The sequence below is a fragment of the Leucoraja erinacea genome, chromosome 6 (assembly GCF_028641065.1).
Source record: "Leucoraja erinacea ecotype New England chromosome 6, Leri_hhj_1, whole genome shotgun sequence".
NCBI classification, from domain to species: Eukaryota; Metazoa; Chordata; class Chondrichthyes; order Rajiformes; family Rajidae; genus Leucoraja; species Leucoraja erinaceus.
This window is the reverse complement of record NC_073382.1, coordinates 87,234,734-87,262,147: the sequence shown is the minus strand read 5'-3', so window position 1 is coordinate 87,262,147 and position 27,414 is coordinate 87,234,734. Positions and strand designations below refer to the sequence as shown.

Here is a 27,414-nt window from a genome sequence, read left to right as displayed (position 1 = left end):
TATGCCTTAAAAACTCTATGACTCTCTGAGTGATACAGTGTGGAAACAGGCCCTTCGGCCCAACTCGCCCACACCGGCCAACAATGTCCCAGCTACCCTATTCCCACTTGCCTGCGCTTGGTCCATATCCCTCCAAACCTGTCCTATCCATGTACCTATCCAACTATTAAACGATGGGATAGTCCCAGCCATATCCACTGACTACCTCCACAACATTCTGTGGCAATGCATTCAATAGATTCACCACCCTCTGACTAAATAGTTGTTTCCTGCATACTGTTTCACACCCATTTCCCAAGCTCCTTTTCCTGCACCAGCCCACTGGAAATGTTATTACTCTGTGTAATACTTTAGTTTTTCCCACTTAGGCGACTACAGGTGACTGCTGTTGCCACATGTTCATGGGTAGTTGCTGGGGAGTCGCCTTCATGGTCATGAGTAGTCCCGTATTCTGGTTGAAAAATTAGTGGCGACCAGAATGAAGCCGCCATGGAGAGTAGCGAGAATTCTCGTGCCGTAGGTGCAGTGGCAGGAGGTCGAAGGTTGTCGGAGGAGCAGAGTATTAGAATATAGAACTGTACAGTACAGCACAAGCTCTTCGACCTGCAATGTCCATATTGAACATGATGCCAAGACAAACCAATCTTATCTGCCTGCACATGATCCATATCCCTCCATCCCCAACATTGCCACATCCCTATCTAAAAGCCCCTGAACCGCCACTTTCTCATATGCCTTTGCCATCGCCCATGGCAAGTAATTTCCAGGTGCCCACCACTATCTGCATTTAAAAAAATATTGCCCTGAATCTCTCCAAATTTTGCACCTCTTCACTTTAACCTATGACCTATCGTCTTTGACATTTACACCCTGAGGAAAAAGGTTCTGACTCCCTATCTATGCCTCGTAAAACTTCAGATGCTTTTATCAGGTCTTCCTTCAACCTCCGATGCTCCAGGGAAAACAATCCAAGTTTGTTCAATATTATAGCTCTTATCCTGTAATCTAGGTAGCATCCTGGTAAACCTCTTCTGCACCCTCTCCAAAGGCACCCCATCCTTCCTTTAATGGGGCGACCAAAACGGAATTATTGTTGAGTGCAGGGAACTCGGGACTAGAGTGCGGCTCCGTAGTATATGTGCGGCTCAGTGGCGAAGTGGTAGAGTTGCTGCTTTACAACGCCAGAAACCCGGGTTCGATCCTGACCTCAGGTGCTGCCTATACGGAGTTTCTATGTTCTCCCTGTGACCGCGTGGGTTTTCTCTGTGTTTCGCTTTCCTCTCACACACCAACTGAAGGCTAATTGGCTTTGGTAAAAATTGTAAATTATCTTGAGTGTAGGATAGTGCTCGTGTACGGGGTGATTGCTGGTCAACGTGGGCTCTGGCTGAAGGGCCAGTTTCATGTTATATCTCTAAAGTCTGATGTTCGAAACTTTATAAACCAGAAGTGAGTCTTCCATGTGCTTGCTGTTGATATACTTAGGATATTAGTGAGATAGGATTAGAATTTGCAGCTACACCTTAAGGCAGAAGAGTGTGGCTGCAGACATGCTTGCAATATGCTACGATGGACAAATAAGGTGAAGGCAGGATGTGCAACTAATTTACTATATGGATTCCCTGAGAAGTTCCAGGTCGCCAAAAACAAATGTGTACATTCTATTCAAGGATAACTAGGGTAATTTAATATCTGGATCATTCTGACAGTTCTGAAGCACTGCAGCTGTTATTGGGTGTAAAATCATTCCTGCTTCTGAGTTAGTTTTGCTGGAGCATGTTTGTACTCTCTGACCCTTTTGTGTTCATTGAACTACATCTGATTCATTAAGTTTTAAAGGAACTGTGTTAAATTGGATCTCCAACTGTGGGTTTAAATGGAATTCTAACTCGAGTCATTAGGAACGCACTGACAGTTTAAATGCATTTATTAAAAGCGTGTGCTTCTCCAGTTGTTTCTTCGTTAGGTTTGGCTTTGTTTTTAATGAGCTCATCTATTAACTTTGAGTAGTATGGGTTTTTGCTTGAATGGTTTCAGAGTAATCCATAAAGAGAGACAGTGAAAGAAATGATCACAGCTGCTAAGAAAAATGTAGATAGTGCAGATCAGTGTCACTCATGTTATACTTTGTAGCTACGCCCACTAGTTTAACAGAAAGCTTCTCTGCCCTATGCTGTAACGCTAATAAAGTCTTTGGATCTTAATCACTGTACGTGAGTTAAGTTATTCCAACAGCAGAAGCAGAAGTGGTTTGAAAGATTACACAAACAAATTTAAAGCTTTATTTTTGATACGACATTCCAATGCAAATTTGTTAATCTGGGCAGTAGGCTTCAAAATAATCATGTTATCTGTTAGAGGAAATTTATCCTACTTAAAATACCATTGATTATATTTTATGCAGAGTTGTTCAATTATTTTTTATGAAAATGAATAAATACCACAGCTTTTGCATTCTGGAACTGTATTGGAATTGAGGTCACAAGATCCAACAGTGCCCTCCACAATGTTTGGAACAAAGACCCGTCATTTATTTATTTGCCTCTGTACTCCACAATTTGAGATTTGTAATAGAAAAAAAAATCACATGTGGTTAAAGTGCACATTGTCAGATTTTAATAAAGGCCATTTTTATACATTTTGGTTTCAACATGTAGAAATAACAGCAGTGTTTATAAATTTGCCCCCCCCCCCCCCCCCCCCCCCATTTCAGGGCACCATCATGTTTGGGACACAGCAATGTCATGTAAATGAAAGTAGCCATGTTTAGTATTTTGTTGCATATCCTTTGCATGCAATTCATGGACATCACCAGTGGCTGGGTGTCTTCTCTGGTGATGCTCTGCCAGGCCATCTTTAGCTTATGCCTGTTTTGGGGGCTAGTCCCCTTCAGTTTTCTCGTCAGCATATAAAAGGCATGCTCAATTGGGTTCAGATTGGGTGATTGACTTGGCCACCAAAGAATTTACCTTTTTTTTTTAGCTTTGAAGACTCTCCTTTGTTGCTTTGTTTGGGATCATTGTCTTGGTGTAGAATGAACCGCTGGCCAATGAGTTTTAAAGCATTTGTATAAACTTGAGCAGATAGGATGTGTTTAAACACGTCAGAATTCATTATGCTACTACTTCATAGCAAAAGGATTTGAGTATAGGAGCAGGGAGGTTCTACTGCAGTTATACAGGGTCTTGGTGAGACCACACCTGGAGTATTGCGTACAGTTTTAGTCTCCTAATCTGAGGAAAGACATTCTTGCCATAGAGGGAGTACAGAGAAGGTTCACCAGACTGATTCCTGGGATGTCAGGACTTTCATATGAAGAAAGACTGGATAGACTCAGTTTGTACTCGCTAGAATTTAGAAGATTGAGGGGGGATCTTATAGAAACGTACAAAATTCTTAAGGGGTTGGACAGGCTAGATGCAGGAAGATTGTTCCCGATGTTGGGGAAGTCCAGAACAAGGGGTCACAGTTTAAGGATAAGGGGAAAATCTTTTAGGACCGAGATGAGGAAAACATTTTTCACACAGAGAGTGGTGAATCTCTGGAATTCTCTGCCACAGAAGGTAGTTGAGGCCAGTTCATTGGCTATATTTAAGAGGGAGTTAGATGTGGCCCTTGTGGCTAAAGGGATCAGGGGGTATGGAGAGAAGGCAGGTACAGGATACTGAGTTGGATAATCAGCCATGATCATATTGAATGACGGTGCAGGCTCAAAGGACCGAATGGCCTACTCCTGCACCTATTTTCTATGTTTCTATGTTTACCATCAGCAGTTGTATCATCAATAAAGATAAGTGAGCCAGTACTTTCAGCAGCCATACATACAGGCCATAACACGTGTTTCACAGATGAGGTGGTATGCTTTGGATCTTGGGCAGTTCCTTCTCTCCTCCATACTTTGCTCTTGCCATCACTGATGTAAATTAATCTTCGTCTCATCTGTCCATGAGACCTTTTTCCAGAACTGTGGTCGCCCTTTTAAATACTTCTTGGCAAACTGTAACCTGGCCATCCTATTTTTGCGGCTAACCAGTGGTTTGCATCTTGCAGTGTAGCCTCTGCATTTCTGTTCATGAGGTCTTCTGCGGGCAGTGGTCATTGACAAATCCACACCTGGCTCCAGAAGAGTGTTTCTGATCTGTTGGACAGGATTTCTTTTATTATAGACAGAATTCTTCTGTCATCAGCTGTGGAGGTCTTCCTTGGCCTGCCAGTCCCTTTGCAATTAGTAAGCTCACCAGTGCTCTCTTTCTTCTTAATGATGTTCCAAACAGTTGATTTGGGTAAGCCTAAGGTTTGACTGATATCTCTAACAGTTTTATGATTGTTTCTCACTCATAATGGCTTCTTTGACTTTCATTGGCACAACTTTGGTCCTCATGTTGATAAACAGCCTTAAAAGTTTTCAAAGTTGATGGAAAGACTGGATGAAAGACCAGGTGCTGGGAGCTCTCTCATACCTGCATTAAGGAGGCAATTGTATACACCTGAGCAATTACAAAGACCTGTGAAGCCATGTGTCCCAAACATTATGGTGCCTTGTAATGGGTGGACTATGGATAGTTGGATAGTTATATGGATGGGAAGGGAATGGAGGGTTATGGTCTGAGCGCAGGTTTATGGGACTAGGGGAGATTATGTGTTCGGCACGGACTAGAAGGGTCAAGATGGCCTGTTTCCGTGCTGTAATTGTTATATGGTTATATGGTTATGTATCAACACAGCTGTAATTTCTACATGGTGAAACCAAAATGTATAAAAATGCTGTTTAATAAAATCTGACAATGTGCACTTTAACCACATATATGATTTTTTTTCCATCACAAATCTCAAATTGTGGAGTACCGAGGCAAATAAATAAATGATGGGTCTTTGTCCCAAACATTATGGAGGGCATTGTAATATCTATGATATGAGCTTTGTAAATGCAAATTATTTTGCATATTTCATGTGCTGGAACATTTGAGAACCAGTGACCACTTTTAATATGGGCAGATACTGCAATCGATTTGAACACCCCAAATTAAAGCGGTCAACTCTGCGTGGAGCCACAAGAGATGCCCAAGGTCCTCGATGAGTATTTCTCCTCTGTATTTCCCGAGGAACTTGGGGCAGTCATTGGAAGTGTCTTGAGAGCAGTCAGTGTTACGGTCGAAGAGGTGCCGAAGATACCACAGTGTTTGAGGGTGGGCAAATCTCCAGGGCCTGATCAGATATGTCCGAGGACATTGTGGGAAACTAGATAGGATATTAAGCCCACAGGAGATCCTTCTTCCCTGTGACTATCAAACTGTACAACCCCTTCCCCTTCTGTCGTGGGGGTAGAGCTGAGGGATCTTGGAGTGCAGATGCATGGTTCCTTGGAGTCGCAGGTAGATAAGATGGTCAAAAGGCCACATTGGCCTTCATCAGTCAAAGTATGGAAGTTGGGAGGTCTTGTTACAGTGGTATAAGATGTTGGTGAGACCACCTTTAGAGTTTTGTGTTCAGTTCTTGGCACCATGTTATAGGAAAGATGTTGTCAGCTGGAAAGGGTACAGAGAAGATTTTCAAGGGTGTTGCCAGGACTAGAGGGTCTGAGCTATAGGAAGAGGTTGAGTAGGCTGGGACTATTCCCTGGAGGACGAGGAGTGATCTTATAGAGGTGTATAAAATCATGAGAGGAATAGATCGGGTAGATGCACAGAGTCTCTTGCCCAGAGTAGGTGAATCGAGGGCCAGAGGACATAGGTTTAAGGTGAAAGGAAAAAGATTTAATAGGAATCTGAGGAGTAACGTTTTCACACAAAGGGTTCTGGGTATATGAAGCAAGCTGCCAGAGGAGGTTGTTGAGGCTGGGAATATCCCAATATTTAAGAAGCTGTTAGACAGGTACGTGGATCGGACAGGTTTGGAGGGTATATAGACCAAACGTAGGCAGGTGGGAATCGTGTAGCTGGGACGTGTTGGCCGGTGTTGGGAAGTTGGGCCGAAGGGCCTGTTTCTACACTGTCACTCCATGACTATATATTGAGGGAATAATGAAAACCTTTGGTTGTGCTGGATAAGATAGGTATAATCTTGGATACTGTGTATTCTCCCCTCACGTGTGGTGGTGCTGTGGAGTATTTGGGTGCTGCAAGGAGAAAAATGGCCTTAGTTTGCGGTCGATTCAAGGTGGCAGCCTGGGTAATAAAACAAAACATTTCTTGTTAATAATTATCTTGAAAGCATTCAGAATAGTCATCAATTTCAAATCATTTGCTGAATGTCGGGAGGAGAGAAGGTAGAGGTTTATTTAAACAGAGGAATGTTAGTGAATGGAATGACTTGCCAGAGTTCGTCTGAATAAATTTAAGAGAAATTGGTGGAATTATTTCAAATGAAGACGGATGTGATTTGATTTGTTCCAGTGCTTCACATGATGGGCTGGTATAACGAGTTGTCTAAGTCATTGCTCTTCCTGGAATTATCAGCTGCTTTGTGGTGGAATAGCAATTATAACATGGGACCAGAAGCCAGAGGCTTGACTGAAACTGGTGACCCAAATTCAATTTTTCCATTGTAGATTGGAAATGTAACCGTCTCCCATTCCTCTCTCCAGAGATACTGCTTGTCCCTCTGAGTTACTCCAGCATTTTGTGTCTATCTTCAGTTAATGAAATCTGGAATATAAAGTTAATAGTGATAATAATGACCTTGAAAGTACCAGATTACTGTACAGGCACCTTGTATTTTACACGTGCTTGATTGACATGTTTTTAGAATAATACGCTTGTCTAATTATTGATTTATGTGCTACTAATTTCAGAATAATGCACTCAAACGTATGCCTGGCACTGTATGGCAATGCAGTTGTGTGGTGCGTGGCATATGTTTGATTTACGTGCTGCTGTTCAAACACGTAACCCTTCCGTAAATTGCGAGGTGCCTGTATTAATCCATCTAATTTATTATGTTTAGCAAGGGGCCAGACAGCATCTCTGGAGAAACGGAACAGGTGATGTTTCGAGAGGATCCCATTGAGTTACTCCAGCTTTTTGTGTCTACTTTAATTTATTATGTTGGTTCTTCAGGAAAGGAATTTTTTATGCAAACATGTTTTTACCTCCTAAACCACCACTTGGTTGATTTTTTGTGATTTCGATTTGGGTTTATTATTGAAACGTGTACCGAGGTACAGTGAACATATTTTTTTGCATGCTATCCAATCATGTCAGATAATACTATACGTAAACACACTCAAGTCAGACTCCAGTGCAATTTGTATAACAAAGGGGAAGATACAGAGTGCAAAATATAGTTCTACATTAGCGCATCAGTTCCATAGACAGTGTCCAATGTCCGCAATGGGGTAGAGGTGAATGGAATTGTAGCCGAGCTAATGGGATGATCATTCAGAGCTTGATAACATAGGGGAAGAAGTTGTTCCCGAATCTGGTGAAGCTCTCTTTCAAGCTACATTACTTTTTCTGCTGGACGGGAGCAGGGAAAAGAAGAAATGACCAGGGCGGAACATTATCTAATTATATTGCTGGTTTACTGAGGCAGAGTGAAATGTAGATGGAATCAAGAAACATGAAAACATAGAAAATAGGTCAGCAACATTCAAAATATTTTCTGCAAATCTGCCTGCATGTGGCGTGGCTTTATGTATAGGCTGGATGATGGGTTTCCTTATAAAACTACTCTGGTACAACAGATATGCATCTGTTATCCTTTCTTTTAAGTAACTGAATTTAAGTTCACTTACTGCTTTCATGAACTCGTGTCATCTGATGATTGATTAGTTCTAGCCTACAGTTTAGTAATATAACAACGGTATACAACCATATAATTGTCTTACGTAATCTGGTATAGAGTTGTAGGTGTAATGGCTAAATTACAGATGATGCCCAGTTAATGAAGATGTGTTGCAAGGGGAAAAAATTACGTCATGTTGATCTGGCGTGGAAACTTGCACATTCTCACTGGTGTGCCAAATTTGCAGTTGTATTAGTGACAACAGGACAATACTTGGCTTTACTTCAACTCTTGATTGTGAAGAGGACATAAAAGCACTCGAACCGTGAGCAGTTTACAACCTGTCAAGATACGAGGAGATCAGCCTTGTAATGTCCTTTTGTTCTTTGAGTCCATGCCATGGTCTCTCCTGAATGTTGGTCCGAGGGTCCCGCTATGAAGCCGGATTCTTGCCCTGTTCCAGAAGTTGAATCCTGTTTCCAACATCTAACTGCTTTCCCTTCCTTCCACTCTCCAATGAGACGCTATCACATCAGTCGTATGATCTAAGCCTTTTTGTCCATTTTATGCTATTACAGCTGGACTAATGGTTGCCATTTCACCAGTTGTGTAGCATTTTAGATATTGGTACACGAGTAGGGAATTGATAGCTCTTGTCATTTTATTAAAGGATTCCATGTTCCACATTGGTCTGACCAGGCCTCATCAGTTAAATATTTCTGTCATTAACCTAGTCCTCTAGATATCTTTCTCCAACATCACTAATAGCTACACAAGAAACTGTGGGTGCTGGAATCCTGTGCCGTGCACAGTGCTAGAGTAACTTATCGGAGGAGTTCCGAAACATTGCCTATTCATGTCCTCCAAAGATGCTGTCTGACCCACTGAGGTACTCCAGCACTATGTTCAACACATTACCAATGGTCAACTGTTGTGTATTCTGTTCAGAGAACAACAGAACCAAAATGGGCTTTCTATTCGACCTCCCTAAAGCCTTTGATTCCCTCAATAGCTAAGGACTATGGAGCACCCTTCTCAAAAGTGGTTCGCCAAAGACAGTTAATTCTACTATTTAGGTAAGCAAGTCTATGCATTAGCTCCGCAGCAGAGCTATTCTCTGAAGATCATTGTCCTGCAAGCCTGCATCATTGCTCTGATGTTTGTTGCAAATTTTCCTTGACGCAAATGTGCAAGTAACCGCCTGTATTCTTCTCGCTAAGAGTAGAAATTGCCCAGTAGATCGTAACAGTGTGCATTATTATATCCTGACCAAAACACATTTGAGGCATGTTCTTAGTTTTTTGGTGGGTTGAATAAATAATTCCAGAACTCAACCTTAAGGAAGGCAAATTCAATGCTTGCATTTATATCAAGAGGATTGGAATACAAAAACAGAGATGTAATGCTGAGGCTCTATAAGGCACTGGCCAGGCCACATTTGGAGTACTGTGAGCCAATTTGAGCCCCATATCTGAGGAAGGATGTGCTGGCTCTGGAGGGAGTCCAGAGGAGGTTTACAAGAATGATTCCAGGAATGTGTGGGTATAATGAGCGTTTGACAGCACTGGGCCTCTACTCGCTGGAGTTTAGGAAGTTGAGGGGGGACCTCATTGAAACTTACAGAATAACGAAAAGCATTGATAGAGGGGATGTGGAAAGGACTGGTGGGAGTGTCTCGGACCAGAGGTCATAGCCTCAGAATTAAAGGGTGCTTTTTTAAAAAGGAGATGAGGAGGAACTTCTTTAGTCAGAGGGTAGTTAATCTGTGGAACTCATTGCCACCGAGGCTAAGTCCGTGGATATTTTTAAGGCAGAGATCGACAAATTCTTGATTAGAACGGGTGTCAAGGGTGTCTAGGCAGAGATCAGCCATGATTGAATGGCGGAATAGACTCGATTGGCTGTATGGCCTAATTCTACACCTATAACTTGTTGTGAATTTGTAAACTGCAGACACAGTTGTGCACAAATGACAAGCAATTGGTATTGATATCACCTAAAGTTGGGGGAAAGTATTGATTCGTTCAATTGCAAATCCCTTCATGAAAGCATCATTTTAGACAATAGACAATAGGTGCAGGAGTAGGCCATTCGGCCCTTAGAGCCAGCACCGCCATTCACTGTAATCATGGCTGATCGTCCACATTCAGTACCCCATTCCTGCCTTCTCGTCATATCCCCCGACTCTGCTATCTTTAAGAGCTGTATCTAACTCTCTCTTGAAAGCATCCAGAAAATTAGCCTCCACTGCCTTCTGCGGCAGAGAATTCCACAGACTCACAACTCTCTGGCTCAAAAAGTTCTTTCCTCATCTCTGTTCTAAATGGCCTACCGCTTGTTCTTAAGCTGCGGCCCCTGGTTCTGGACTCCCACCACATCGGGAACGTTTCCTGCCTCTAGCGTGTCCGAAGCCTTAATAATCTTATATGTTTCAATAAGATACCCTCTCATCCTTCTATATTCCAGAGTATACAAGCCCAGCTCCTCCATTCTCTCAGCATATGACAGTCCCGCCATCCCGGGAATTAACTCTGTAAACCTAAGCTGCACTCCCTCAATAGCAGGAATGTCCTTCCTCAAATTTGGAGACCAAAACTGTACACAATACTCCAGGTGTGGTCTCACTAGGACCCTGTACAACTGCAGAAGGACCTCTTTGCTCCTATACTCAACTCCTCTTGTTATGAAGACCAACGTGCCATTAGCTATCTTCACTGCCTGCTGTATCTGCATGCTTACTTTCAGTGACTGATGAAGAAGGACCCCTAGATCTCTTTGTACTTCCCCTTTTCCCAACTTGACACCATTCAGATAATCTGCCTTCCTGTTTTTGCTACCAAAGTGGATGACCTCACATTTATCCACATTATACTGCATCTGCCCACACACCCAACCTGTCCAAGTCAACCTGCATCCTCAAAGTATCCTCCTCACAGTTCACACTGCCACCCAGCTTTGTGTCATCTGCAAATTTGCTAATGTTACTTTGAATCCTTGCATCTAAATCATTAATGTATATTGTAAATAGCTGCGGTCCCAGCACCTAGCCTTGCGGTACCCCACTTGTTACTGCCTGCCATTCTGAAAGGGACCCATTAATCCCTACTCTTTGTTTCCTGTCTGCCAATCAATTTTCTATCCATGTCAGTACCATGTGCTCTAATTTTGCCCACTAATCTCCTATGTGAGACCTTATCAAATGCTTTCTGAAAGTCCAGGTACACTACACCCACTGACTCTCCCTTGTCCATTTTCCTAGTTACATCCTCAAAAAATAGATTAGTCGAGCATGATTTCCCCTTCGTAAATCCATGCTGATTCGGACCGATCCTATCACTGCTATCCAATTAGGATAAATATGCAGGGATAATTTGAGATATGGAGAGTGAAGCATTCTCATGAAGCAAAGAGTTGTTTTCCTGTGCTTAGGAAGGTTTATCAATGACTGATATATCCCCTGGTTCATGATAGAAGCTAGAGACAAATCAATTAATATTGAATGTCATGATTAGTGAACAACTCGGTTGTTATCGAGCATGCGAGTTGTGGAAAAGGTCAAAAGCAAATTAGAGGGATCAAGGTTCCCTTTCCATCGAGCATAGAACGTAGAACATTACTGCACAGGAGCAGGGTCTTTGGCCCACTGCCTGTGCCGAACATAATGCCATGGTAAACTAATCTCATCTGCCTACATGTCATCCATATCCCTCTATTCCTTTAAGTTTATAAATTGTTAATTATTTTCCTTCTTGGTGGCTACATTTGAGAGTGTAAGGTGGCCGCCATATATTTAATTTCCATTCTTTTAAAATGCCATGTTAGAACATTGAGCTGCAGATCACAAAAATAAAGAAAACTACTGATAAAGAACCCCGTCGGTCAGGCAGCATTGGGTAAAGAAACAATTAATATCAGAGGTCTTGGACCCAAAGAAGGGTGTCAGACCTGAATAATGAACTATTTTACTTGCCACAGATGCTGCGTGATAAACTGCAAATGACTATGTGTGAAGAACAGAATAGTCAACTTGGACATGTGCCACTTGATGCCCCTTGCCCCATTTCTTCTCCCTGCCAAGTTTCTTGCATGGATTTAAAGTTGAAAGCTAAGCATGTTTCTGCAATATTCATTGTTTTTTGCTGAAGAAGCACTAGTTAGTTTGGAACGTTTCAGCCCGTTCATCTCCCAGTGTATGTGACCCATTATGCTGGGTGTAGATGAAGCTGTCAGGATTCCTTTTGACTTTGGAATATTCCAAAGAGCTTTCCAGCTAATTAAAAAAAAAAAAAATTTTTTCTTAAGTTCCCCCTTTGCGCGAGACAGTTTAGAGGAAGCATAATACAGTCAAAAGAAGCTTTTTGAACTTCAATTGGAGATGGAGATCAGCCAGACTTTGACAAGGATTAGAGACACAAGGAATTGCAGGCGCTAGTTTACGAAAGAAACACAAAATGCTGGAGTAACTCAGCAGGTCACGCAGCATCTCTGGTGGATGTACTTGGGTACTACATCGGTCTGAAGAAGGGCCCTGACCTCAAACATCACCTATCCAAGTGCAACTGAGATGCTGCCTGACCCGCTGAGTTACTCCATTATTTTCTTTGACTAGAATTGTCTGATTTGTTGAATGACCCAGATTACCGTCTGTGTGCTGAATTTGACTTTGCTGACATCTGAAGAAAGGAGATGTAAATGCAAAATATGTTCTGGCAACCAATATAAACAATTGTTACATGTTTCTCTCAACGTTTATTCTTTCAGCGGCGGCTTCGACATCTACGAAGCATTGCAGCGAGAAATATAGTTAACAAGAATGGTTCCCATCTTTTGGACACCTACTTTAGTCTACATCTGTGCGACGATATAAAGATCTTTAAAGGTAATCCATACATTCAATGCACGTTATATATACAAGGTGTAAACATGAAGGTTTTGCTGAAATTCAAATGTTTAAAGGTGATGTTCGGGGTAAGTTTATTTTTACACAAAGTCTGGTGAATGTCTGGAATGCATTGCTGTGTGTGGTGGTGGATACAGAAACAATGTAGAAATATAGTTACAGCGCCAGAGACGTAGGTTGGATCCTGACTACGGGTGTACCTGTACCGAGTTTGTATGCTCTCCCCATAACCTACATGGGTTATCTCCACATTAGATCCGGTTTAGACCTTGAGTCATAGGAGTAAAATTAGAACATTTGGCTTATCAAGTGTACTCTGCCATTCCATCAATAGACAATAGGTGCAGGAGTAGGCCATTCGGCCCTTCGAGCCAGCACCACCATTCAATGTGATCATGGCTGATCATCCCCAATCAGTACCCCGTTCCTGCCTTCTCCCCATATCCCCTGATTCCGCTATCTTTAAGAGCCCTATCTAGCTCTCTTGAAAGTATCCAGAGAACCGGCCTCCAATGCCCTCTGAGGCAGAGAATTACACAGACTCACAACTCTCTGCGAGAAAAAGTGTTTCCTCGACTTTGTTCTAAATGGCTTACCCCTTATTCTTAAACTGTGGCCCCAGGTTCTGGACTCCCCCAACATCGGGGAAATGTTTCCTGCCTGTAGTGTGTCCACACCCTTAACAACCTTATATGTTCAATAAGATTGCCTCTCATCCTTCTAAACTCCAGATTGTACAAGCCCAGCCGCTCCATTCTCTCAGCATATGACAGTCCCGCCATCCCAAAAATTAACCTTGTAAACCTACGCTGCACTCCCTCAATAGCAAGAATGTCCTTCCTCAAATTGGGGGACCAAAACTGCACACAATACTCCAGGTGTGGTCTCACTAGGGCCCTGTACAACTACAGAAGGACCTCTTTGCTCCTATACTCGACTCTTGTTATAAAGGCCAACATGCCTTTCGCTTTCTTCACTGCCTGCTGTACCTGCATGCTTACTTTCGTAGACTGATGACAAGGACCCCCAGATCCCGTTGTACTTCCCCTTTCCCAACTTGACGCCATTTAGATAGTGTTTAAGAAGGAACTGCAGATGCTGGAAAATCGAAGGTATACAGGCAAAAGGAAATAGGCAACGTTTCGGGCCGAAACCCTTCTTCAGACTGAGATAGAATGTTCAGTCTGAAGAAGGGTTTCGGCCCGAAACGTTGCCTATTTCCTTCGCTCCATAGATGCTGCTGCACCCGCTGAGTTTCTCCAGCATTTTTGTGTACCTGCCATTTAGATAGTAATCTGCCTTCCTGTTTTTGAGACATAAGTGGATAACCTCACATTTATCCACATTAAACTTCATCTGCCATACATCTGCCCACTCCCCCAACCTGTCCAAGTCATCCTGCATTCTCTTAGCATGCTCCTCACAGTTCACACTGCCACCCAGCTTTGTGTCATTCATCATGGTCGATCATGGCCATCTATCTATCATGGTCGATCTATCTCTCCCCCTTTACCCCATTCTCCTGCCTTCTCCCCATAACCTCTGACACACGCTCCAAAGAAGTGCAGGTTTGTTGGCTTTGGTAAAAGTTGTAGATTGTCCCTGATGTATGTAGGTTATTAGCCTACTGTATTGTGTCCTGTGTTATGTTTGAAGTGGTAAATGTGGCGAAGAAAAACCCTCTGTGGTATCGACTGAACTTAATACTAATTTGGCAGTGGCCAGGGGACTTTTTAAATAGTCGTGAATTGACTTTGGAGCTACTAAATTCTAGTGAAGAAAACTGAATGAAATTTCCCTTGTAGACAGGGAGGTGCTCGAATCAAGACCCTTCACTGAACAAAATGTTCACTTAGGTAGACACAAAATGCTGGAGAACCTCAGTGGGACATGCAGCATCTCCAGAGAGAAGGAATGGGTGAAGTTTTGGGCTGAGACCCTACTTCATGTCGGGAGTGGGTGGTACAGATAGAATGTAGTCGGAGAAAGTAAGACTGGTGGGAGAACTGGGGAGGGGGGATGGAGAGAGAGGGAAAGCAAGGGCTATAAGCTGGGGTGTAAGGTACCCAAGCAAAATATGAGGTGCTGTTCCTCCAATTTGCGCTGGGCCTCACTCTGACAATGGAGGCCCAGGACAAAAAGGTCAGATTGGGAATGGGAGGGGGAGTTAAAGTGCTGAGCAACCAGGAGATCAGGTAGATTAAGGCGGACTGAGCAGAGGTGTTCAGCAAAACGATCGCCGAGCCTGCGCTTGGTTTCGCCGATATACAGAACTTGACACTTGGAACAGCGGATACAGTAGATGAGGTTGGAGGGAGTGCAAGTGAACCTCTGCCTCACCTGGTAAGACTGTCGGGGTCCTTGGGTGGAGTCGAGAGGGGAGGTCTTTTCTGACAGTCTTTTCAGGTGAGGCAGAGGTTCACTTGCACCTCCTCCAACCTCATGCAGTATAGAAACATAGGGGATGTTAGGAATATAGGAGATTTCCTGTGAAGGTTCGAAGTTAAGAATTTTGGAAGGTTGTGTACATGAGTTGATATGACCTGGTCAGTTTAACTACGAAGCTTGAATAACTTTCTGCTTGATTAACGTTATGCTTGATAAACCCCATGTACAACACACCTTGGGGCAAAAGGTTCAGCTTCAGATGGTGCTATAATGTGTCTTGCTGTAGCTGGATGTTTCTGATTGTACAATAAGCTATAATTTTTGAAAGATATTTGAACATACGTTCTACCACTTTCCAACAGCACTAACGTGCAAACTAATCAAAAGTCTTCCTGAAATTATGGCGTGTTTGCACATCTAATAGGGAGCCGATGGGTGAATTTGATATAGATAGGGTAAATGCACGGTCCTGTATCCAGGGAAAGGGAATCGGGTATGGTAATTCGAGTTTCAATGTACCTTAATTGGTACATGTGACAATAAACTGACCTTTGAAGAACCAGAGGATATGCGTTTAAGATGAGAGGAGCAAGATTTAATAGGAACGTGAGAGGAATGTTTTCCTCACAAAGGGTGGTGGGATATGGAAGGAGCGGCCAGAGGAGGTACAGACACTATGATAACAGATATACGGACAGGTACATGGATAAAAAAGGTTAAGAGGAATATGGGCCAAATGTGGTGTGGATGGACATATTGGTTGGCATGGGCAAATTGGGTCAAAGGGTCTGTTTCTGTTTGCAGGACTCTGACTTGATCTAATAAGAGTATCTTGTGATTGCTGATGAATGGAAGTTATACAATACAATCAGTTTTAATCGTCACATTGCACATAAAGTGCAAGTGAAATGAATTTGTCAGCAGTGGTATAATGATAAAGAATACACAATACACAATAAAAATTTAACACAAACATCCACCACAGCCTGTGGTAGAAGGCACAAAATTTGGCCAGTCCTCCTCCATTTCCCCCCGTGGTCAGGACCAGAATCCAGAGTCAGTCCAGGATCGGCTCTTCCTCACCAGAGACCGCGGCTTTAGGTTGGTGTAGGCCGCAGGCTGACGGTCGAGATTTAAAGTTCCCGCCGCAGCCAGAAGCACCGCAGACCGCAGGGCTGTGGTGAGTGAGCTTGAATAAATTTAACATGCAAGTGTTTTTTTTTCCAAAATGTTGCACCTGGATTGTAATGCTTGCCAATAAACCAACCTATTGATGGTCTTGAGGAACCCTGGCAATCCCACCAACCAGATGTTGACTTCATAAGCCTGTGCATTGTTGACATCGTTCTATTGGAGATGATGCAGGAAGAGTAGCTATTGCTGAGCCATCTTTTGTAACTTGAATATGCTGGTTTCCAAAATATTTTTTTAATGGATGCATGACTTACTTTGTTCCTTTTTCCTCTCAGCGTTTTACACCAGTGAAGTCATAAAGGATTCTTTGGTAAGTGATCGTCAGTTGGACTGGCTTTGGATATGTTTTTAAATGGGATTCTTTGTGTTCTTTGGTTTGTCGGCAGTTTTGAATTAACTTAGATTTACAACCTTAGGCTATGGGCCGAGGAGCTTTATTCTGCAGTTTTGTGACCCAAGTCACCAAACTACATGAAATTTTCACAAATTGTGTAAAATTATTTTATATAAATCACCCCTGAAACTCGATATGAAGAAGACTTGCACATTTTTATTAAATTAGAGAAAAACCGGAAAATTTTCGGGTAATTTTTAGTCCAATCAAAGCACGTTTAACATTGATTTGTCTGCCAGTTGGCCAATCACGCGCTTTGTTTCAGGCTAGCACACAAAATGGCTAAGGGGGCTTCACAGATGCCTGTTTTACTGGAGATTCCTATTTGTTGTTCTGTGGATTAAATGTCGTGGAAACTTGCAGCAGGTAATTGTATTTAGTGGGAAAAGCATTAAAAAGGCTGAAGGAAGTGCTGCGAAGTGGATTAAAGTGCAAGAAAGCTTTGAAAGCAAAGTCCCTGCTGAGGTCCTGGAACACAAAGATTTAGACAGCCAGGGACCAACTCTAACTAAAAGGTAAGATCTAAAGTCTGAATTTATGAAAATCTATCTGTATGGAGTTTAATTAATTTAATTGCACCATTTTATAATGTGAATAAATTCATTCATTCACTTCATTCATTCATGAAATTGAGGGCCTAAACTGTCAGCCTGTTGTAGAGTAATAAGTCTTTAACAGCTAATCTCGGAGCTGCCTGCGAAGATTTACCGGGAAAAAGTGCTCCGACAACGCGGGACATAGGTACTCGCGGTAAAGTGAAGCCGCGGTCTCAATTAATAAGCGGCCGATTCGCGAACACGAAGCCGCGGATCATCTCCGCGGGCGGGGGGGGCTGTACATTGTGGCGGTCGTTTTCAGACCCCGACAACGGGGAAAAAAACGGAGGGATATCTGACCATTTCTCACTGCAATGGAAGCCTATAAATCTGAAAACGACCACTGAAAACGACCGCTATGTACAGCCTCTACCCCCTCCCCCGGCTGCCCGCGGAGATGATCCGCGGCTCCGCGTTCGCGAAGCGGCCGCTTATTAATTGAGACCGCGGATTCACTTTACCCACTTTACCGCGAGTACCTATGTCCCGCGATCGGAGCACTTTTTCCCGATAAGTTTTCGCAGGCAGCTCCGAGATCAACTGTTAAAGACTTATTACTCTACAACAGGCTGGCATTAGTGACTGTCTTATGGATACATATCGTTTAGGCCCTCAATTTCATGAATGAATGAAGTAAGTGAATGAATGAAGTAAGTGAATGAATGAATGAATTTATTCACATTATAAAAGGGTGCAATTAAATTAATTAAACTCCATACAGATAGATTTTCATAAATTCAGACTTTAGATCTTACCTTTTAGTTAGAGTTGGTCCCTGGCTGTCTAAATCTTTGTGTTCCAGGACCTCAGCAGGGACTTTTTTCAAGGCTTTCTTGCACTTTAATCCATTTCGCAGCACTTTTCAGCCTTTTTAATGCTTTTCCCACTAAATACAATTACCTGCTGCAAGTTTCCACGACATTTATTCCACAGAAGAACAAATCGGGAATATCCAGTAAAACAGGCATCTGTGAAGCCCCCTTAGCCATTTTGTGTGCTAGCCTGAAACAAAGCGCGTGATTGGCCAACTGGCAGACAAAACAACGTTAAATGTGCTTTGATTGGACTAAAAATTACCCGAAAATTTTCCGTTTTTTCTCTAATTTAATAAATATGTGCAAGTCTTCTTCATATCGAGTTTCAGGGGTGATTTATATAAATGTTTTTACACAATATGTGAACATTTCATGTAGTTTGGTGACTTGGGTCACGAAATCCCATTTCTAGACACATTTTTGATGCTCGGCTCACAGCCTACCTCATTTGTAACAATCCAGTTCAGTAGCCATTTTAGAAAACAAGCAAAGGAGGGATGGGGGAGTCATCAAAATGAGGAGATAAACACGAAAACTTTAAGGCCTTGTGGGGAGCTGAGCAGTTGTTAGGATCTCTTGGTGTTTTGGGCAACCCATGAGTTTGAGGCCAGCTGCTTGGTTGATTCTGCTAAACTTGCAGGAAAAACTACCTTTACACAGACGAAGGATAAATGACACTCCACTGTCTCTTATTGGTAATGATCACAATAGGAGCTGGAGTATGGCAGAGGGCGTAGTGGTAGAGTTGCTGCCTTATAGTGCCAGAGACCCAGGCTTGATCCTGTCTATGGGTGCTGTCTGAACAGTTTCTACATTCTCCCTGAGACGGCATCGGTTTTCTCCGGGTGCTCTGATTTCTTCCCACACTCCAAAGCCATCCAGGTTTGGAGGTTAATTGGCTTTGGTAAAATTGTAAATTGTCACTGGCGTGTCGGATAGTGCTTGTGTACGGGGTGATCACTGTTCGGTGCGGACTCGGTGGGCAAGTGCCTGTTTCCGTGCTGTATCTCTAAAGTGTAAAGAGTAACCGTTTGACTCTGCATGCCCAATCTGCTACTTAATAAAAATGTGGCTGATTCTTTTATTACCTCTGCACCACCTTTCTGCTTTAACCTGCATGTTCTTAGATTTTTCCTTTGCATCTGGACCCTTCTGCCCAACTCATCCATGCCGACCAAGATGCCGCATCTTCACTCTCCATAGTCCCGTTGCCTGCATTTGACACACATCCCTCTAAACCTTTCCTCTTGATGTACGTGTTCCAGTGTCTGGTCAATGTTATTGTGCCTCAACTGCCCTCACTGCCACTTTGTTCCATATTGTAACCGCCCTGTGAGGAAACGTTGCCCCTCAGTTTCCTATTAAATGTTTAGTCTTCATCTCCCTGCTTCTATCAGATTGGATAGGTTTGATGTAAGGTTATGCATCTGTAATATTAACTCTGCGTTCTGCGGTGAAGCTGCCTAATTTGCTCGGTATTTCCAAGCACATTCTTTCACATTTCCAGCAATTATTGTGCCCCGTTGCACAGTTCCAGCATGTTTGTTATTTATTTTCCTTTTGTGCCTGTCCTTTCTTGCTCTTTGTCAAAGAGTATTTAATTGTCATACGCAATAATGATGGGATCATTACATTTTTACTTGCAGCAGCCGTGCCGGTCTGTAAACATTGTATTCTTTGATAAGATAATAACATTCATAAATTAAAATCCCCAATATTAAAGCAAAAGGTCCAAAATCCTAAGTGCAATCAAGAATGTTCTTATTTCATAGTTTTGTGTTTGTAGTGACCAGGGGCCTGGTTTATTGGGAAGAAACTGTTCTTGAATTTGAAGCACACGGTTTTCAGACATATTTCTTCCTGATGGTAGGAGTGAAATGAAATCATGTCCAGGATAGTGTATTTTTGATGAAGCTGGATATCTTTTGGAGGCACTCCTATAGATTCCTTTGATGATGGGGAGGTCAGTGCCTGTGATGGTGTCATAGTCGTACAGCATGGAAACAGGGCTTTGGGCCCATCTTGTCCATGCTGACCATGCTGACCCTGTCTCAACTGTCACCTCCTCCATTGTTTCCTTTCCTCTTTTCCCTTTCCCCCAACTTTAGATTGTCACACCAGAACAGTGCAGAGCAAACATTGCAGAGCTGAGACCATGTCATTCCTTTGTGTAGTTAAATGGCAAACATGTTTGCATTTTGCAGAACATGCAAAAGATTTCATGAAACTAATCCGAGATAGACTTTATTACCCCCACGCAACTTCACAATGGCAACCTGAATAGAATGATTAGACATTATCCTATTGTAGCTAGTTACAACTTTTGTATAAATGGGGAATAAGCTTAAACATAAATGGCTGCAATATCTTTTGGGTTATCCTGAGAGTATTGAACTGGATGGAGGAATGCTTACAGGAATTTTGAATAACAAATGGGGCGGCATGGTGGGAAGGCGGTAGAGTTGCTTCCTTACAGCGCTTGCAGCAGCGGACACCCGGGTTCGATCCCGACTATGGGTGCTCTCTGTACGGAGTTTGTGACTGCGTGGGTTTTCTCCGAGATCTTCGGTTTCCTCCCACACTCCAAAGACGTACAGGTATATAGGTTAATTGGCTTGGTGTATGTGTAAATTGACCCTAGTGTGTGTAGGATAATGTTAATATGCAGGGTCCGCTGGTCGACACAGACTCCGTGCACTGAAGGGCCCGTTTCCGCGCTGTAACTAAACTAAATGCCACGAAGAAGCATTTGCATGTTTTGATCTTCGATAAATATTAGGTATGAATTTCTGGCCACTTTTCTGCCCTCAGTGCCATTTTGGCGCTGTTTGGAGGGGGCGGGTTTACTAGGCTTAAACACAAGTAGAGACGAAAATCTTCGCAAAAGCGGGTTATAGAATAGAACTGTTTCTTGAGGGGGTTTTATCAAACAGAGGAAAGATTAAATGGGGCTATCTAATATGGAGAGGGTTTTATATATCCCGCTTTTGGAAGGGATCCAGCGTATAGTGTGCATAGAAAAGCAAAGTTAGCATGCACTAAATTCCTTCCATTTGGCAGAGCCAGTAATGAAGGCAAATCGCAATCCAAGATTGCTGACCATTGCAATAGGGAACAAGATGGGTATGAAAATGGTCATAACTTTTTTAATACTTGAGATATGAAAGTGAATTTGGTGTCAAATTAAACTTATTGTTATGCTTTATCTGATGGGATAAATTGCAGACTTGATTTTTTAAATCTCAAAATTTTGTAACATTGCTAAATATTAGATGAATTTCTGGCCACTTTTTAGTGCCATTTTGGTTTAATTAAACAAAGTAGGGACGAATATCTTAAAAGCGGGTTGAAGAACTGCTTGAGGGTTATCAACAGAGGAAAGAGGCTATCTAAATGGAGAGGGTTGCTTTTGGTAGGGATCCAAGTTAGTGTGCATGAAAAGCAAAGTTAGCATGCAGGCAGAGCCAGTAATGAAGGCAAATTGCAAATTGCTGATGCTCTGAGGTTGGAGTTCAGAAATGGAGCTATTATTCTAATTGTACAGGATGTTGGTGAGGCCACACCTGGAAAACTTTGCAGAGTTTGTTTAACAAATGATCCTATGGATGATTAGGTTAACGTATGATGAATGTTTGATGGCACTGTGCCTGTACTTGCTGGAGTTTAGAAAGATGAGGGGGGGGACCTCATTGAAACTTACAGAATAGCGAAAGGCCTAGATAGTGGATGTGGAGAGGATGTTTCCACTAGTGGGAGGGTCTAGGACCAGTGGGCACAGTCCCAGAAGAAAAAGATGTAGCTTTAGAAAGAAGATGAGGAATTTCTCATCTGGAAAAATGGTGCTGGCAGAATCTGTCCCACCAGCTTGCACTTGCAGGAAGGACATTCTTGTGATAGGAAGGACATCCTTGTGATTGAGGCAGTGCAGCGAAGGTTCACGAGATTGATCCCTGGGATGACGGGTCTGTCATATGAGGAAAGATTGAAAAGACTAGGCTTGTATTCACTGGAGTTTAGAAGGATGAGGGGGGTTCGTAAAGAAACATATAGAATTATAAAAGGACGGGACAAGCTAGTTGCAGGAAAAATGTTCCTAATGTTGGGCGAGTCCAGAACCAGGGGCCACAGGCTTAGAATAAAGGGGGGGTCATTTAAGACTGAGGTGAGAAAAAACTTTCTCACCCAGAGAATTTTGAATTTATGGAATTCCCTGCCACAGAAGGCCTTGGAGGCCAAGTCACAGTGCTGGCTCGAAGGGCCGAATGGCCTCCTCCTGCACCTATTTTCTATGTTTCTATGTTTGATGATGGTTGTGTATGAAGGAACTGCAGATGCCGATTTACACTGAAGATAGACACAGATTGCTGGAATAACACAGTGGGTCTGGCATCATCTTTGGAGAACATGGATAGGTCACAATTTGAGTTGAGACCCTTCTTCAGACAGAGTCAGGGGAGAGGGAAACAAGGTCTGAAAAGGTTTTCTTTTATTTCGGGTAATCTTTTATTTCAGCACCACTTTTCTGTATTCTTTCATTCCCATAACATTTAAAAACCTCCTCCAACCTCATCTGTTGCATCAGCTGCTCTAGATCGGTGAGACCGAGCGTAGGCTTGGCGATCATTTTGCACAGCACCTCCACTCGGTTTGCAATAACCAACCTGATGGCCCGGGGGCCCAGCACTTCAACTCCTGCTCCCATTCAGAATCCGACCTTTCTGTCCAGGGCCTCCGTAAATTGGAGGAGCAGCACCTTATATTTCACCAGCTCTCCCACAGCCCACTGTCTCGGCCTCTACCTTTCCTCTTCCCCCCCCCCCCCCCCCCCCCCCCCCCCCTCACATCAGTCTGATGAAGGGTCTCGACCCGAAATGTTGCCCATTCCTTTGCACCATAGATGGACTCGTGTGTAGACATTTCAATCTTTCCTCATATGACAGTCCCGCCATCATGTAGATGGGACGTGTTGGTCCGTGTGGGCAAGTTGAGCCGAAAGGCCTGTATCCGTGCTGTATAACTGTGGCTAGAATGTAATAAATGAATAAGCGTGTGGTTTTGAAGGAGATAAAGGGAATCATTGTATTCCGATACAAGTAATTTCTCCTGCATCTTTTCCTATCCTGTGATACAGACTTTGCTATGCATTTTCTGTCAGTGTGGAGAGGGCTGGAAGTCCTGCACCAGCCTGGGGCTCGCCTGGATCGGGGACCGATTTTTCGAGATGGTGCCTGTCTGTGGCGACATGTAGCCAGCTGCACAGCAGAATATCATCAAATATAGTAGTTCTCAGCTTCCCTGTGTAAAAGAAACAGCAGAAACCAGCACTGATACTGACAAGCTGCTAATGCATTTCAACGCATTAGCGCTATTGCGATCTACCGGCAGCAATGGAACTGCCGACTATAAGGGAATTCCCGATCGCAGGGAAATCCTCGACCTCGCGGAGGATCGCAGGAAAAGTAGATACTGTAGCTGGAATCACCGGGGAGGCCTCCATCGTGTCCGGAAATATGGCCAGCGGGCAGGACAACATCATAGAAAATAGGTGCAGGAGGAGGCCTTTCGGCCCTTCAAGCCAGCACCACCATTCATTGTGATCATGACTGATCGTCCCCTATCAATAACCCGTGCCTGCCTTCTCCCCATATCCCTCGACTCCACTAGCCCCTAGAGCTCTATCTAATTCTCTCTTAAATCCATACTGTGACTTGGCCTCCACTGCCCTCTGTGGCAGGGAATTCCATAAATTCACAACTCTGGGTGAAAAAGTTTTTTCTCACCTCAGTCTTAAATGACCTCCCCTTTATTCTAAGACTGTGGCCCCTGGTTCTGGACTCGCCCAATATTGGGAACATTTTTCCTGCATCTAGCTTGTCCAGTCCTTTTATAATTTTATATATTTCTATAAGATGTCCCCTCATCCTTAAACTCCAGTGAATACAAGCCTAGACTTTTCAATCTTTCTTCATATGTCAGTCCCGCCATCCCAGGGATCAATCTCGTGAACCTACGCTGCATTGCCTCAAATCACAAGGATGTCCTTCCTCAAATTGGGAGACCAAAACTGTACACAATACTCCAGATGTGGTCTCACCAGAGCCCTATACAACTGCAGAAGAACCTCTTTACTCCTATACTGAAATCCTCTTGTTATGAACGACTGCCCCCTTGTTTTTGCCACCCAAGTGGATAACCTCACATCTATCTATATTATACTGCATCTGCCACGCAACTGCCCACTCACTCAACCTGTCCAGATCACCCTGCAACCTCCTAACATCCTCTTCACAGTTCACACTGCCACCCAGCTTTGTGTCATCTGCAAATTTGCTAATGTTACTTTTAATCCCGTCATCTAAATAAATTATGTATATTGTAAATAGGGAGAGGCAGAGGAATCTGCCTCATGGTCAACTCTTTGTGGTGTTCGGACGTGGCAGTTCTGTCTAACTCCTGCTCTCCGCATCTTGCGGCACTCCTTCTACCTCCCGAGGGAATTCACCTCCATCATCCTGATTGCGTCCACATCCCACCCCAGGCAGATGTCCGTCAAGCATTGGAGGAACTGCATGCCATGGTCAACAAGCGCCAGTCAGCGTACCCCGTAGCTTTTACCACCATAGCCAGGGTCTTCAACAAAGCCAACCTGAAAAAACACTCCCAAACTACCACCAACATGTCTCAATAGACAATAGGTGCAGGAGTAGGCCATTCGGCCCTTAGAGCCAGCACCGCCATTCAATATGATCATAGCTGATCATCCACAATCAGTACCCCGTTTCTGCCTTCTCGCCATATCCCCTGACTCCGTTATCTTTAAGAACTCTCTTGAAAGCATCCAGAAAATAGGCCTCTGCGCCCCCCTCTGCGCCCCCCCCCCCCCCCCCCCCCCCCCCCCTTCTCCTTCTCCCTTCCCACCTCTCACCCCCTCCCCACCTCTCACCCCCGTCTGTAAAGTTAACACGCAGGATTCTTCAGGACCCCTCTCACATCCTGTTTCCTGAGTTTGAGTGGCTCCCCTCAGGGCGCAGACTCCGCTGTCCGGGTTGCCGGACACAGAGGAGGAAGGCAACCTTCATCCCCAGGGCTGTCCAGCTTTTTAATGCTGATCACTTACTCGTGAACATATGAAATTAAATAACCTTCTATATGCACTTTTTAATTGAAGCACTTAGGAAGCACTTCAAAAACTATTACTATGTGTTGAATGTTGATGTGTGGTGTGTGTTGTGTGATTGTGCAGTGTGTCTGTGAAATGCGTGTGCTGGTTGATTGTGCAGTATACGTGCTGCTTATGTTTGTTGATTGTGTCCCTTTTTAAATAGCTACTGTAATGCGCCCTATGAAATTGCCCCTCGGGGACGAATAAAGTGCTTTGAATTGAATTGAATATGTATGTTTATATTTATATATATATGTGTGTGTGTGTGTGTACTTGTGAGTATGTGAACACACTGAACTCTTTTTTTCTCTCATTTATTATATTGTTTACAGTGTACTATGTTTACAGATTCTGTTGTGCTGCAGCAAGTAAGAATTTTGTTCTATCTGGGTCAGATGACAATAAAACACTCTTGACTCATAAGGCCCAGAGCGTGGACTGGATTTTGTAAATGGCACCAAAACCAGGTGCCTCTTGCATGTGGGCTGAGTAGACTATTTCTGTACACTTTGCTAATCATGGATTGTGCTTGGGTATGGCAATACTGTACGGGACTGTATGTAAGAAAATAATTTCACTGCGCTTTTGCACATGTGCCATTGAACATTGAACCATTGATGATTAGTTTTGCCCTGTAATGCAGAATCCAACGTGGAGAAGTCTTGACTTTGGCTTGATGCCAGATCGCCTTGACACCTCTGTTTCGTGTTTCCTGGTGAGGATCTTGGGAGGAAAGAAAGGACAGTATCATCCAATTATCGAGTGGCGGGTGCACCTTGACGGACTCAAATACTTGGGCCAGCAGGTAAAATGTGCAAGAGCTGACGAGGAGCTCGACATTTTGTTTTTGAATGTTGCCACGATGTCACATGGTTTTGCTGGGTAGCTTACTGGAAGTTATGTGGCGCTCTGATACAGCCGGTAGAGCCGATGCCTCGCAGCGTCGGAGACCTAGGTTCGGTCCTGACCTCGGGTGTTGTCTGTGTGGAATTTGCATGTTCTCCCCGTGTCCACATGAGTTTCCTCCGGGTGCTCTGGCTTCCCCCCACATCCCAAAGACATGCAGGTTTGCAGGCTAATTGGCTTGTGTAAATTGCCCCAAGTGTGGAGGGAGTGAATACGAAAGAACTGACGTGAACAGGTGATCGATGGTCGGCATGGACTTGATTTGCCAAAGGGCTTGCTTTTAATCATGCAGTTTGTATCAACATTTTGAATGCACCATCTTGAATGGAAAGTTAATGGGAGCATACCTTTGTGGCAGGCAAAGTCTTATTTGGATGATTCCAAGCTGGTTCTGTTTCATCAACAGTTTAAATAGTTTTAGTGAACCATAATATTTTAAGTTAAGAAGTAAGTGTCCACAATTTTGGAAAATCGCAATGCATTTTATAGTCATTTTTAAAATTACAGGCACTGTTGTAATACGCAAAAGAGTTGCAAGATTCTCTAAGCCGATTGTCTGAAAACGCTAAAAATTGTAGCGTCTGTCTGACACACCAAATGTTGACTAACGGTGGATTCTTTTCTTGGCTTGGGTTAGATTCGGGCACATAATCCAAACGATGTTATATTTGGGTTGAATGATGGCTACTATGGAACCCCCTTTGATCATAAGGTAAATCTATATTATTTTTGTCTGAGAATACAAGCCCCTGTCCCACTTAAGCAATTTTTTTGGCGACTACAGGCCACTAGGCTGTCGCCACATTGGTCGCCGGGTTGTCACCTGTATGGTCGTGAGTAGTCTCTCTCCTCAGTCGCCCAAAGAGTCATAGCGTCTTTCTGGTCGCCACTGGATTTTCAACATGTTGAAAAATTTTCGCTGTGGGTTTGACACCAATGAGCGTAGCTTGACATAGGTTGTCGCCAGGTTAACGTAGGTTGTCGCCAGGATGTTGTAGGGTGCGAACTACGGTGCATTCCATTGTCATATTCACCGGCAGTCGCCTAAAAAATCGCCTTAGTGGGACAGGCCCATTAGTTCAGTTGCCGGTTTTACGGCGACCTGCTACGACTATGGCAGTCGCTGGCAGTCGCTTAAAAATTGCCAAAGTGGGACAGGCCCATAATTCTTATTTTTAAAGTGCCTTTTTATTCATGCATCATCTGTGGTAATTTAGTCAAAAGTGGTTTATAGCAAGGCCCTCTGTTCCCATGCCTCTGTCAATATCTGATGTGCGGCATGGCATACATACTAGTGGGGGGATTGTCAGAGCAATGATCTTTTCAGCGAAAGCACA

General features: G+C 43.4%; 1 protein-coding gene across 4 annotated transcripts in view; it reads left to right on the top strand.

Moving 5' to 3' along the window:
- uvrag (UV radiation resistance associated gene) overlaps positions 1-27,414 on the top strand; it is a 314,525-nt gene that overhangs the window by 26,879 nt on the left and 260,232 nt on the right. For all 4 annotated transcript variants that reach the window (XM_055637544.1, XM_055637543.1, XM_055637546.1 and 1 more), the window contains 4 exons: positions 12,484-12,601; positions 16,480-16,514; positions 25,815-25,976; positions 26,715-26,789. In XM_055637544.1, the coding sequence (XP_055493519.1) occupies positions 12,484-12,601; positions 16,480-16,514; positions 25,815-25,976; positions 26,715-26,789 (390 nt within the window). The remainder of the gene's footprint in view (positions 1-12,483; positions 12,602-16,479; positions 16,515-25,814; positions 25,977-26,714; positions 26,790-27,414) is intronic.